The sequence below is a fragment of the Hirundo rustica genome, chromosome 2, assembly GCF_015227805.2.
Source record: "Hirundo rustica isolate bHirRus1 chromosome 2, bHirRus1.pri.v3, whole genome shotgun sequence".
Classification (NCBI taxonomy): Eukaryota; Metazoa; Chordata; class Aves; order Passeriformes; family Hirundinidae; genus Hirundo; species Hirundo rustica.
In genome coordinates, this window is record NC_053451.1 from 2,783,013 (window position 1) to 2,797,537 (window position 14,525).

At 41.8% G+C, this 14,525-nt stretch overlaps 1 protein-coding gene across 4 annotated transcripts in view; it reads left to right on the forward strand.

Moving 5' to 3' along the window:
• The window catches only part of EPHA3 (EPH receptor A3), a 177,079-nt gene that overhangs the window by 114,181 nt on the left and 48,373 nt on the right, over positions 1 to 14,525 (forward strand). For all 4 annotated transcript variants that reach the window (XM_040054900.2, XM_040054902.1, XM_040054903.2 and 1 more), the window contains 3 exons: positions 942 to 1,097; positions 1,578 to 1,913; positions 13,963 to 14,087. In XM_040054900.2, the coding sequence (XP_039910834.1) occupies positions 942 to 1,097; positions 1,578 to 1,913; positions 13,963 to 14,087 (617 nt within the window). The remainder of the gene's footprint in view (positions 1 to 941; positions 1,098 to 1,577; positions 1,914 to 13,962; positions 14,088 to 14,525) is intronic.

Below are 14,525 nucleotides of genomic sequence, written 5' to 3' on the forward strand. Positions count from 1 at the left end.
GTCTACAGGGGGGAGCAGCTGCAGCCAAGCGCTGCCTTTTGCCAGGGCTGGGAAGTGCTGAAGGGTGGCTGAGATTGGCACTTCCCTGTGAAACCCTTGGTGCTCCTCCTGCCGTGCGCAGCGCAGTGGGAGGAGGCTGTCCCCTGTTAAGATGTTTCAGAGAAGAGCAGAGTAGATGTTCCCTCACTATTTACCAGAGCATTTCGCTCAGGTGTTTGGCACCCGGAGCTGACCAAGAAATCTGCCTTGCCACAATGTTTATTTAGGTTTTAATGATAGAAAAAAAACAATCCCTCCCTCCTCCATCTCTTACAAAGATGCTGGGATATTTGTTCAGACCTTTTCCCCGCCTCAGGCTGCCCATGCAATGACTTTGCTAACCCCAGAAAGATCTTTCTTATACAGGTCATGCAAGTTCCTGATAGCATCAGAAACGGCTCATTGACATGATCATTCAAAAATGAAAGAGATCTTTCTCAGTTCAGGTTGTTTTCTTGGTTTTGGCTTGCTTACTCCTGACCTGATGAACTGAAGAGAAGTAGTTTACTATCGGTGTGCTCTCGTAAGAAAATGTTAGCAGCAGAGAGAGGATAAAGTTAGTTTCTTACGCAGGGTAGGGCTAATGTTTTGGCAAATTCAGCAGAAGAGAAGAAAGAGGAGTGAAGTTCTCAAAATGAAGCCTAGAAAATGTTTCTTCATAGTGGTGCAATACACCGTTTTGTTTTCCGGGCAAAATTAAATGCAAATCCGAGCTGATGCGTGAACTCCATTCTACCGAGAGGTTTTATTTCTGTCAGCCCTCATTATGAGAAAAATCTGTAATTTTAGACCATAGATGTCTGCAAACTGTGATCCACATATGGGTGGGTTCCAGGGCAGTAGTCACATGTTAGAATCAAGACGTCCCTGGAATTGAAAACTCTATTCCTGTTGCTTTGCAGCCTGTCGAGCTGGGTTCTACAAAGCCTCTGCTGGCAATGTGAAGTGTGCCAAATGCCCCCCTCACAGCTCCACCTACGAAGATGCATCTCTGAACTGCAGGTGTGAAAAGAATTACTTTCGCTCTGAGAAAGACCCTCCATCCATGGCTTGCACCAGTGAGTAGCGTCATTCTGCTCGGGGCTGTCATCCTCGCTGCTCCATCTGTACCTCCACAACAGCTCGCTTGCTTGCTTCCTCTCATGTCCCACTGCAGTCAGCCATCCACTCCCTCTCCTGTCTTCTTGAGTGTTGGACAGGCTGCTGAAAATTGGTGGGCTGGGTTTGTGCCTTTTCTGTTTTCGTTTTTCTCCTTTTCTACCCTGTCAGGCTCGGGAAGGAGAAATAGGATTTTTATGTTGCTACCAGTACTCTCCATCCTGAACTGCACCCTGAGGGGTTTCTCTGTTTATAAGAAAACATGGCTCTTGTTAGCCTAGGTCTATAATCTAGTGAAATACTTCAGGAGTCTCCAGAGGAAATAACCAGAAGTGTTTGGTTATTAACGTTTTTTACTTTTATATTTCTGCGCCCTCGTTGCTCCCATTTTGGAGCATCCTTGGGGAGAAAAATCTCACCCCCTGATTTCCCGTTCACAGGACCGCCCTCCGCCCCGAGAAACGTGATCTCCAACATCAACGAGACCTCTGTCATCCTGGACTGGAGCTGGCCTCTGGACACGGGGGGCAGGAAGGACGTCACCTTCAACATCGTTTGCAAGAAGTGCGGCGGGAGCGCCAGGCTGTGCGAGCCCTGCAGCGACGACGTGCGGTTCCTGCCGCGGCAGAGCGGGCTCACCAACACCACGGTGACCGTGGTGGACCTGCTGGCACACACCAACTACACCTTCGAGATCGACGCCGTCAACGGCGTGTCCGACCTCGGCGCTCTCTCCAGGCAGTTCGCTGCTGTCAGCATCACAACCAACCAGGCCGGTGAGTCTCTTCCTGCGCGCCTTCCCTTCGTTCGAAGCCGCCTTTTGTTCTGCGTGCCTTTATTTCCCTGATTTACAGAGTTTACTCCGTGCTAGGGTAGCTGATTGGGTTGAATGTTCCTGTGAAAGTAAAAGCAGAAAGGAAAAAGCAGCGTGTGTTTCTGTCAAGGAACCTGGCAGCGTGACTGTTATGATTAACTCCCAGTTCCCAGTTAATAGTCTCTAATAGCAGGCTCACATGATTCCTTAGCCAGAATGTGTTTTATTAATAAAGCCAGTTTTTAATAAAACACTCATTTCAATAACCTCCAACGTAAATTACTGTAGTAATCTTGGTGATTAATTTTGATTAAATAGAAGCGAAAAAAGGCTTTGATGTTAGACGCACAAAACGCTAACATTAAATTAGAGAGGTTTAAAACGCAGCTTTTTTTTTTTTTTTTTTTTTTCCCCTCTCTTCTTTACAAGTTGTCTCACCAACTCTGAATTATTGCCAACGTGATGGGGGCGTGGAGCTGAATACTGAATTAGATCCTGGTGTCACACTTGATGGGGTACAAAAGGGCTGCTCTCCTTCTGTGGAGCCTTATTAAAGCCTTTGAGGCCCTGGGTGAGCACTGTGCCCTGGCTGTTGGATCAGAGCCTTTGTCATCGCTGCACTCTTCTGCCATTCGCTTCTCTTTTGACGTGGCTTCATTTTTCTGAAAGTTGTGAAGGATTCTAGACTCTTCCCTGGCATTTGGTCAGGTGTAAAATTTTTGGGAGCAATGTTTGCCAGCAAAGAGAGAGGCTAGATGCTGAAATTTCTGTAGTTGTGCGCCATGCAGCTTCCATCAGGAGGCTTTGCACAGAAAACATGCACGTCTTCAGTAAGGCTGCTCCCACGTCCTCCCATCCCACACCATGTCCCCAGAATACTTCCAGTTCTGTCTTCCTGAAAGCGCAGACAAGTTAACATTGTTCTAAGCAGGCATCCTCCTGGTGGGCTGCGTTATTGCAATGTTTTTCACTCCAGAGGGTGTATGTTTTCTCCTTAAATCACAGATCAGCTGTAGTGGGAGGCACAAAAAGGTGATAACAGCTATTTCCTGACCCCAGTCACTGCATTTCCCAATGCTCTGAGGGGCTGTCTAATTGTGCAGTGGGCAGACAGAGGTGAATCTACCCAGTTCAGCTCTGGAACCTGTGTTTTATGTCTGTTCAATCTGTTCCTGTTACAGTTCTTTGTTCTGGATTTTTGGATCAGTGTCTTGGAGCATCCTCATTGAGTTACCCTCTCTTCTTCTGTTTCTTCTCTCAGAGGTGTTGCTTTTCAGCCTGTTCATCTCCACAGCAGTTAAAATCACCTGAGCAAGGTGTCCAAAGAAGTAAACTGTCCATGATCAGGGAAATTCTTTCTCTGCAGAGACCCCTCCTGCTTTGCAGCATGCTTCTCCAGGCCCCAGAGCTGCTGCCTCTGTACTGCAAGGTGGATTTTGGTTTTGTTGTGGAACACACAGTAACTGGGATGTGCAAAGTGAAAGCATTTCAGGCAATAGCAGCTCTGTTCACTGTAACCCACAAGCTGCTTAAGCAGTTTATTTTCTACTTTTGTGCGTAGCCCATTTTTTCTTTAAGTACATTTAGGTGATGTGGTTTAGTACAGGCTATCTCTGTGCTATCTCTTGAGCATGCCAATTGGTTTACTGTATTAGAATTCTCTTAGAAACTCTGAAAGTTGTTAAAATTAGACTTTTAAGTATCTATATAAGCGGTCTCTTAAAGTATAATTACAAAAAACATAATTTGTCTTGCATCCCCTCACTGGTCAGATCACAAAAGGGATATATCAGAAGCACATTTTAGCTCTGTAAGGTCTAGAATGCCGTCCCAAGAGAGCTTTTCTACAGCTTTATCCTTAATTTCCATGTACCATATCCAAATGGGTCTGGGTTGCCGTGAAGGGTCACGAATCCAGGTTAGACCAGAGGGGCTGTGGGGCAGAGCAAACAGAAGGAGCAAAATGAAAACCCTGTAGAGGGTAGATGGGAACAAGAGGGTCAAGTCCATGACCCTCTTTTTGCAACAACATTTTCCTGGCAGCTGCTCCACATCAATCTGAATATTCTGTCTCAAAGCACCAACTATGCATGTGCATCTTCCTGAACTCTTACCCCTTCCACTATTTCTGATGGTTTAGCATTCATGCTTCCAGCAAAATTATTATTAACATCAGAGTTTAGTGAAAATAACTAAATTTTATGTGTTTTCCCAATCTAATCATGCCGATCCCTAAATATTTTCCTTATTTTTCCCCTGAATACCTCAGTTCTTTCTTGCATTGATAATAAAATAGGTTGTTTTCTTTTGATTGCTAAAAGCACACTGAAACAGCTTTAAATGGAGCTTAGTTCTTAAGGACTTGAGGCCTTTTAACCCAAGGTGCAGCTGCAAAAGGTGGTAGCAACTAAATTCAGCTATGGGAAGGCAGTGTCAGCACTAAACCAATTCCAAGGGTTTTGTGCTGTCACCTATCCTGGCATCAGTGGTGGAACAAAGGGGACACCTTGTAACAAGAGACTTCTTCAAATCCTGTCCTCAGCTCACCACACCTCTTCCACACAATGCAGGTAGGATGCTGAGAGGTGCCAAGAGTAAATAAATTGGAGAAAAAAGGAGGGATCCCTGCAGAGGAAACAAAGAAACATTTTTGTGGGCTAAATTTTGGCTAGAAATGTCAGTGTTTTCCTAATAGCTGTAGAAAGTGGTTATGCTTCTCAATTGAGAGCCCAAAAGTGCCTAACCCTGAGTTTTGGCCTCTCCACAGGTCAGCTGTGCACTGTAAAATGTTGATTCCTTTCTCTGTTGTGGACTTTTTCTAGAGGGAGCTTAGAGAGTAACCACCCCTGCATCCAAACGGAGGCATCTTCTGCAAAGCTATTATTATATTATAAATAATAACAAAACCCCAGATCTACCTAATATCACCTCCAGCTTCCCTTTGATGAGCAGTAGTTTGATCACCTGGAGTCTCCTCCTTTTATCTTTTATACTTCTAGAAGCCAGAAAGCAGAACAAGCCATGTAACTTATTTAATCATCTTGCTTCATCACTGAACCCAGGCATGAAGAGCCAAAGGAAATCAGTTTGTTTAAGGAGAAGGTAACCAGTAAAGCACTGCAGAGTTTTCCCAAGAGGCTAGGATGAAATTTTTTTTAAAAATAACCTTGAGAACAAAAGTAACCACTAGATAGAGAAATTAGGAGTGTTGAAGGGCAGAGATGGCTGGTTTGCAGTATCTTGATCTCCCTGTGCCATTGAAGATTCCAAGCCACATGTTAATTTCAGTTTGGGGGGATAAACATTTAGAGCAGAGAAAGAACCAGTCAATTTTTCAGCCCTGTTTTAAGTAGAGACTTCTGTGGCTCCGTGGAAGGCTTGTTAATACCTCCTCAGAACCAGAATTTTATTTGCCTGAAATCTCTGGCTTCGAGGGAATAAGTTCAGCCCCAAGCTTTGTTTCAGTGCATGTATTTGATTATTTGCAGGTACTTTGATGCTATTTATGCGCTCAGCCTGCGCTGCACTGTCTTCAGCAGCTCACAAATGATGTGTGATGCTCCCTGTTTAAATAAAATCCATATTTAGAGAGGGTTGTGTGCACTTTACAACCTATATCCCAAGGCAAGTCCCTTAAGTAGATCTGTCTTCTAAGAGAGACAATTTGAGAGAGGCACAGATGTTTGGGGGATGATATATTTCTTTCTTTCCCTATGGCCCTTATAAAAAGGACAAGAAGATAGACTTATTAAAAGTGAGCTAATGACATGATGTCGGGAGTCTCTGGTTCACTGACTGTTATTACAGCTGTGCCCCATTACGTACTGAATACCTAGGACATGCTTGTTTTTCTGAATGACATTTATCTTTTGAGTTTCAAACATTCCTGGCATAAATAAAGATTTTACGCTCTTCAAATGTGTTTTACAGTTCAGCCCAGAGGCTATTCGAGGATCATTTTAACTCAATAAAGCTCCTTTAGGGATATAAAAAGGGAAGTGTTTTAACAATGTCACTCCATGCATAGCCTGTTATTAGCTGGAGACGTTCTGCCTGCAAAGTCTTTGAAGCCTTGGCAGAGCTTCCTTGGCGTTCAGGGGAAAAGGGATCAAAGTCTGTGACACACATTGGGCTCTTCAGTGCGTGCTCAGTCCTCGTGTGAATGCCCCTGACCTGACAGAAAGTTCGCAGGTGAAGTCTGTGGCTCAGGGAGTTTTTATGTCTTTCGGAGCTTTTAGTCGGTTTTTCCACAGATCACGGTGATATTTCATTGGATAATGGCTTTCTTTGCTTGCTTCTGTTGGTCTTTCACATTTAGTGCCTTTGTTTGGTACAAGAGTGAAAAGGAAGAAATGTAGGTAAGCAGGATGCTTAGTCCTCCGTTAAATAATAAACCTTAGACTTCCATCTCTCTGTTATCTGTGCTGGCATTCTCAGAAATCACTGAGGGAAATTGTGTTCCTCTCGATTGTAAACAGAGCTATCAATTTGCTTTTTGAAGCAATTCCCCCTAGGCAATTTGCAAGCTGGGGACAGATGGGAAAAATTGTTTCTTTGGGTTTGGGGACTATTTCTGCAGTGGGAATTATGAACGTAATAAGTGTCAGCTTCTACAGCAAAAAGAGTCTTCTTTTTAGCATTCCTTTTAGTAAACTATATCTCTATGTATATAAAAAATGTTTTAAACAAAAATAATAAATTATCTCCAAATCCAAAAGCATGTGAAAGATGTCAGCACATTTCCAAGTCTTTTTTGTTAGAGGTTCTTCTTTCCTCATGAACCTCCACAAAAGCAATTGCTCCAAATGGCAGGGCAGGACGTTTGAGAAATGCTGTTTCTTTTCATAGTGCATTCTGAGCAGGTGGAAAAGACTTACTGACAGACCAGTTCAGGAGCTCTTGGTGGTTACTTAGAAGGAGAGAAAATATTTTGTATCATAAATTGCTTATTTGGGGGCAATTGTCTTCTCCAGTTTTGGATAATGGCTTTTTCAGAGATAGCTCCAAAGTATGTTCTTAGATTGTGCATGGGATTTCTCTGGATGAGGAAATAATCAAATTAGCACAGAAAGGGAAAGCCTGCTCAGCACCTGAATGTTGATGTTGTGAGCATGGTGAATAAATTCTTCTTTCTGAACACTTCAGGAAATGTGAGGCTCTAAAATCCTCTGAGGTAATGTAACAAAGGGGCAGGGAAGGCAAAGAAAAACAGTTTATTTAAACTGATAGGGTCTTAACACATTCAGTGAAAAATATGAACTATTGCAAAGCTCCCGCCATCACCACCTCAACAAGAGCGCAGAAAGAATAACATTTGTGTTGTGAGCACCTTTGGGATGACTCCTTACGAAAGCACATCCAGCGTTTGTCTCCTCTCTGAAATAACAGCTGGGAATGCCACAGCGCCGTAATTTTCAGTTTCTGAAGCAAGTGCCTTGTGCAGCCTGATCCTCCCCAAATGGACATGGCATTTCCATGACTTATTATACATGTGTTAAACACATGAGCGAATCAAACGTTTTGTTTGCCCTGGGGAAGGCATTTGCTATCTCTTTTAATAAAAAGAGGGAGAAGCAAGGAACATGATTGCGCTACACTTAATGACGTTTTCTTTTAATTTAGAATTTATTTGTAAAAGTGAGAAATGATCTCTGATAGTCACTTGTCCAGTGACAGCTGCTGCCCAGAAGGTTGCCTTTCTCTGCACTTGAGAGGGAAATCAAGCAGCTGCCTTTTGGTGTAATTCCTGCTGAAGCTGCTTGTTTCCCCCTTTCCAGTTCCCTGCAGCCTTTCTTCCACAGCACCTGTGAAATGCCTGCAGCCACTCTGGAGTCTGTAACCACGGGCTGGAGCCTTTCCCAGATGCACTTGGGCACTTCTGCCATAATGCAGGCAGTCATCCATTAGAACAGCCATGAAGAAACCAGTTTTTAATTTTTTTTTCCTATTCATGGGAGAAATCTGCCCAGCTCTGTTTCATCCAATGGCAGTCTGCTTGTGTTTGCCTTTGAAGTTTTGTCCCATTTCTTTCCCTGCGCGTTTTGACGTAAATGCGTCCGTGATAGCCCTTCTCCCAGAAACTGTGAGCCTTTTCATCCCTTTTCACCTCCCAGGATCCAGCCTGGGGCTGGAGTGAGGGGCTTTTTGCTGATGTGGGGTGAGTGGACTCCCTGATGCCTTCATCACGGCACCTTCAGGCTGACGGTCACCCACTGATGCTACAGAACCAGGTGACATTTCACAGCCCAGGTCATAAAAATAGGTTGAGCCTGCTCCAGCTCAAGGAAAAAGGTGCAGGAGGACAAACACAGGCTCTGTGCTGGTTTAACTACATGTCCTGGAGATTAAAGGGCAAAGGGCTGTGCCTGCACGTGCCTTGAAGCGGTGGGGAATTGTTCCTGGAGGAGCAGCCTGTAGGGTCTTAGCAGGTTTCCAAAGAGTTGTTAAAGTAAAACTGTTTCCTCCTCCTCCTGCCCCCTGGGAGGCACCTGGGGACCTTCTCAGAATGTGCCTGTGGGATGGGGCTTGCTTGCTTCAGCTCAGTCCTGTAAATTGTGCTTAACAGAGAAAGTGAATAGGAGTGCAGCCAGAGAAGGTTGAAAACAGGGCAGGTCCTGCTTTCTGTGAGCAGGCTTCTGTCATAAACCCCCTCTGCACTAATCCACAGAATAGATGCTGGAGATGTTAAGGATTCCAAGTACAAGCACAGCTGTTCACAGACTTCATGTTAATGTGATCATGTCATGGGTGTGTGACATCATTATACTGATTTGCAAGTCAGTGCTTGTGACCCTTGGGAATTGAAGAGTGGAGTCGATGGATAAACCCAAAGAAAAAAGGTCGGTTCTCAAAAAAACCCAGATATTGGGTGGTTTTGCACGAATCAAAATGTGTGTGTGTAGCATTATGAGCAGTGCCAGACCCAGCACCATGGTAAGTTCTCTCGTGTCCTGACGGTGGATGTGGCTCTGGTATCCCAGAGAAATTGCCTCCCAGTGAGAGATCAGTTTGTTCATTCAAGCATTTCTACTTTGGATTGTATGATAGTTTTGTGGTTTGGATGCTGGTCCTCTAAGACTGGCAGATTTAGGTTTGAGTCCCAGTGGATTCTACTGTCAGAGAAGGCAGATTTAATTTTCAGGTTATGATCTTTATTTACTGCTCTTGTTCTACATTACCTCCTGGGGGCATCATAGACATTAAAGAAAATTTATAGGTTATATCAGATTACAGTATTATGATTAGATAATAAAAGCATCAGTTTTCCAAAGAAAGGAAAAGGAGCAAGCCTTCCATTTGTTCAGCAGGGCAGAAGTTGAAAATTGAGTAATACAGATTCTGCTTGGTCACCATCTTTCAGCATAGTTTGGAACATCCTAGGCGAAGCATATTTTACTCTCGTTTGCAAGCAAAAGCTGGAAGTGAGCTGTGAGTCATTTCAGAATTAAATCCTTTCCTAAAATTTAATTTGTGACCTAGAAACCTAAGCCAGAAACAATAGGACTCTAAATGTTTCAGCAGTTGTACACATGTGCCTTCCCAGAGTTAATACTGAGTTCTCCCTGTCACAGGACAGGGAATTTTCTTTCAGTGCATTTATACATCTGTAAGCCAGTCACATATGAAAACAATAACCAAGGAATAAGGAAGAAGTCAATAAGGAAATTTATATATAGCCGCTATTAAGCTGGAGGAAAACAAATCATCTGTTGGGGTCAGTTTCAGTGGGAAATCAATTTGAGCAGAGTTTTATTGTCGTCTCTGCAGATCCTTCATGTTATTTGCTCGCACCTTTAATAGTCCTGACCGAGGAGGTTTTTACACTTGAGCCTAAGCTCCCTGAATCATTGTGTTTGTTACCTTTTCAACATCCACATTCCCAGTTGTCACAAATGCTACCTAACAACACCGAGCGCTCAAAGTACATTTCCCCTCTTAACTCCAGGGAGTTTTCAAGGTTCCTGTTAAGTGCTTAAAGCAGTTAGGCTGCAGTGCCAGACAAATTCTAACCATGTGATGTGTAAAAATGCCTCTCTGTGCATTGAGTGGGACTGCTGGGGCTAAAGCTCTTCATATATGTCCATGCAAGCCTGAGGTTAGTCATAAAAACCCAGCTCTTACTCAAGTGAAGAGGTCGAATACTAATAAATTAATCAAACTATCGATAAAAGTGTAAATACCTAGCGGCACACGAGACATGGGATTAATCAGAAAATCACTTGAAATATCTTCTTAGTCTGAAAAAGTACTCTCCTTAAGTTTTATCTTTAAATGGAAGTTTTCTAAATGGTGAACTAATTTAACCTTTGCATTCCTGTTGATATTCCGTATAGTTTTTAAAATTTCAATTAGTCTTAAAAATCTTCATAATGACTCATTATTTGCTAACCCAGAGAGCAAACGTTGTTTTTGTCAGTGAGAGATGCAGATTTAAGGTAGAAATTTCATTTTTGATTTTCAATTTAAGGTAGAAAAATAATGTAAATTCGATGAAAAATGGCTGTTGTAAATATCTTGTATTTATCTTCCTTTTTGTAGCCTGATTTTGAATTCAGTCTGGTCCTCTTGTGATTATTTCATTCTCTTCAGGAAACTCTTGATTCTCTCTTCCTCATATGGAAGACTAAAACCGTTGTTCCACATGGTGATGCCTTCACTGTTTAATGGCTTACAACGTGAACTGCCTTTACCTCGATTTTTCTCTTTGCTGGATTTTCAGACACTTCCAATTAAATAGTAAAATACAGTAACTGAGCTGCTCTGATGTTACAAAAACAGAAATTAAGGCTGACTTCTGTTTAGACAGCATTTAGACCAGAGCTTATTAAGTTTTACGTTGTATTCTGGGCATGTGTACAATAAATAGTCCAAATGTCAAATTATTTCTCCGAAGGACACCCCAGCCCTGTGTTGGGGCCATATTCAGGTTACCTTAACTTTTATTATATCTTAAATTCATTGATTGCAGTAGAGTTAAGCATAAACTTGGAAGTTATCTGAACAAGGTGTTTTCTTTAATTGAGTTCAAGACTTCTAACATGATTCAAACCCACCTACCTAAAAGGTATAGCAAGAAAATCCCAAAAGAATGCATTAAAATTTAAAACTGTGGCAGTCCAGCTTTTCACTGACCGGCAAGGAAAGGTTTTGTGCCGGGAATTTTTCCCGTTTTATCTCACCTTGGTGTGGGATTAAAGGTGGCTGAAAGTTTATGTTCCCCTGATTATTTATCTCCCCTCCCTGAGCCCATGCAGTAGGATGCTGGCTCTTCCAGGCACTCTGCATGTCTCATTTCTGAGCAGCTTTGGGAACCCTAGAGATTAGGGAAGGTATATGAATGTTTTATAATGTTATTGATAACTGCAGAGCAGATGTTTTCTAATAAACTGCTGTGAGATAAGTTACTGGTAGCATCTGCAGAGATGTGTGCAAATGAGCTCAAAATAATTAATACTGTGTTAGAAGAAAGCTTTTTTTAAAAAAGTTTATCTGTATTGGAGCATTCAAGATTGTTTCAGCCTGTCTGTTAGAGCAAAATTACCATAATTTATTGGGGAAAAAGCCGTTTCTGTTAATCATATATTAATTATTCATAAAATCAGTATTAATTTTACCTTAATGGGAAGAGTTACCAGCTGGGTACTGGGCTTGACAATCTATTCACATACAAAAAAAAAAAAAAAAAAAAAAAAAAAAAAAAAAAAAAGAGAGAGAGAGAGAAATAGCTTGACTTAAAAAGAAGACATAAAAATGACTTAGGAGAGCATAAAAGTAGCAAGTATGGATATATGAGTTCCCATGGAGCTGGCTACAGCAGGGGAGTTCAGCCTGCTAAGCACTTTGTGTTTTGGCTCTGGCCCTGGTTTGTGGATTTCAAGTGGAATTGCTGAAGGATGTTTGTTGCACACAAATCCTGTCTACTTCTCCCAAGCTGATTTTAGGAATTTAAATTCAGGATAAATTCCTCCTGCTGGAAGGAAAAAAAAGAAAAAGCTACTTTTTAATCATTTGTGAACCATGTGAAATGTGAAAATGCTGTTCAGAGGATATGTTCAGCCTGAAATGAACACGAAAAGTGGATCCTTCACTCTGTTAAAGGAGGGTTTCACTACTTAGACGATTAATTGGGACTAGAAAGTCTAGTTTGCTGGAAGTTTAGCAAAATCAAAAGCAGAATGAATTTTAAAAAAATTATTTTAATTAAAACATTTATTTTTCTTTCTTTTTTTTTTTTTTTTTTTCCTCCTGACTATTGAAAGTTCTTTTGCAAAAATGAAAACCCAAACAGAAAGGGCATTGGCTGAAGCATGCAAATATGAAGTGCCTGTAAAGTGCAGCTAGTTTTTATATGAACAATAAAAGCTTCAGAGGATTCAGCTGCTACTAAATTGTTGAGATCAGCTCTAGAGCCTTTTTATTAGGATAGCAAATGTTGAACTTATAAACAGATTTTATTTACATGTTAAGATAAAAGGCTGTTTATTAGTAAAAGATCTTTTTGAAATGACAGTTACAGCCTTCAGTGTGTGTGATCTGTAAAATATAATCTGATGAATTTTGGCCAAAGCCATGGAAGAGAAGCATTTGGAGTGGGAAGCCAACCCAAAAAAAACACAACAAACCAAAATAATTTTTAAAAATTGCACAGCTTTCAGTGAGTCCAGGAAACCCAGACCTGGTCTTGGAACAACTTATGGATCTGGGTGGTCTAAAACTGAACCAATGTTCAAGAATCTTAAGTAATTGCGATTTTTTATCCGTGTGTTTAACATTGATGATATTTCCAAGCTGTGGGTGGTGGGTGAACCTGTGGTATGCAGTTGTCATGCCTAACCCTGATCAATGCACGTTAAAAAATTACGTTATTTTGCAGTTTAGATTTTTCATTTTTATTAATTTTCAAAGAAATGTGGTGAAAGAGAAGCGTGTATGAGAGCAATTTTCATCTGGAGAACTTACCAAATAATGATGCCAAAGAGGCTGAGTCGTGCTGATGGTTATTCCCAGCCATGAGTACCGGGAGTTCCTCGTACTTAACACATCCCAGCACCCTTTTAGACTTTCCTATCAAACTGCTCTCAGAGTTCTGCAGTGTCTGGTAATGATAATACATTATAGCAAATAGGTAGTGCTGCTATTTTGCTCTGTAATTTTCACTCACTGAGTATATTTCATTGCTTACGGTGTAGTAGCGGATCAAAGCCATCTGCTGCCTTGCCACCAGTCTCCTCCAATGGAGGAGAAAATCTCAGCTCGTTTTCCAGGAGGCCAGGGTGCTCCAAGGCATGAGCACCACGGCTGGGATCCAGCTGTCAGTGCAGGGCCAGACCTTTGCTCGGGGGTTCATTAAATGGAATGTGGGTTTGTTATCTTCTTTTCTGTTGTTAGAGGCAGGATTAATGCTCGACAGACGCAGTTTTGTGTTCGGGCTCAGATGTTTATTAATTCTTATCTATAGCACAGTCTCACAAGTTGTGAGTTCTAGCTAACAAAGTGAAAAATGGCTCTGTCTCTAACTCTTTCCAAGGTCTTTGAAGTGCAAATTGTCCAATTATGAAATGACACCTAAATTATTTTTACTTTTAACCCAATAACCAACCACCCGTGGTCCACAATGCGGATTTTTCTACCCAATTATGGAATATCACCCAAACTCATGAAGAAGAAGGTGAAAGAAGAAGAACTTAACCTATGCCCTAAATCCTTCATATTGCTTTATATATATTACTATATACTAAAGCCTTAAACTCTAAATTTTCCACCCTGTGATATTATGCACTTATATTTAACTACACACCCACAGTCCCAGTGGCATCACTCAATTTTGGAAGCCTGTTCCATGGCCTCAGGTCAAATGCAGTGTTTGCTTGGGGGTCAGTGCCTGTCAGCACAGAAAGCCTGAAATTCTCAGCGCCCAGGGTTTCAACAATGGAAACTGTGCTCTTTGCCAGGAGCGGGGATAAACTTGGTTTGCTTCTCTCCCTCTCCTCCTTCCCCCACCCCCTCTGCAGCTCCATCCCCCATCACGGTCATAAGGAAGGACAGGACGTCCAGGAACAGCGTGTCCCTCTCCTGGCAGGAGCCTGAGCATCCCAATGGGATCATCTTGGACTACGAGGTCAAATACTACGAAAAGGTGGGAAGATCCAAGGGGAGGGGTTTTTCTCAGCAGTTGCATCTTGCCTGTGTTAAGGGTTCAGAAACGCTCAGGTTCAGTCTTCCCTCTGGCATGAGCATCTTTTATATGAAAATTACTGGGAAAATGTTGGCTGGACTATTGGGCTGGTTTGCATCGTGGAAGTTCTTTCTATTAATAACTGAATTCTGCATAAATTGTAAGATTAATTGTAACATCCTATAGAGACCTATATTTAGAAAAAAAGTATTTGTAATAGAATGTTTTTAGGAGGTCTTACTGGTAGAATTGAAAAAATCATAAATTGCCATGGAAATAAAGTGTGGTATGAACCATTTTTTGATACATCTACTGGTAGTTCTATTTGATATATTGCTCCTGGAGCTAACAAACTTTGAAAAAAATGCCAGAATTCTGGTTTAATTCAGTATTTGATAA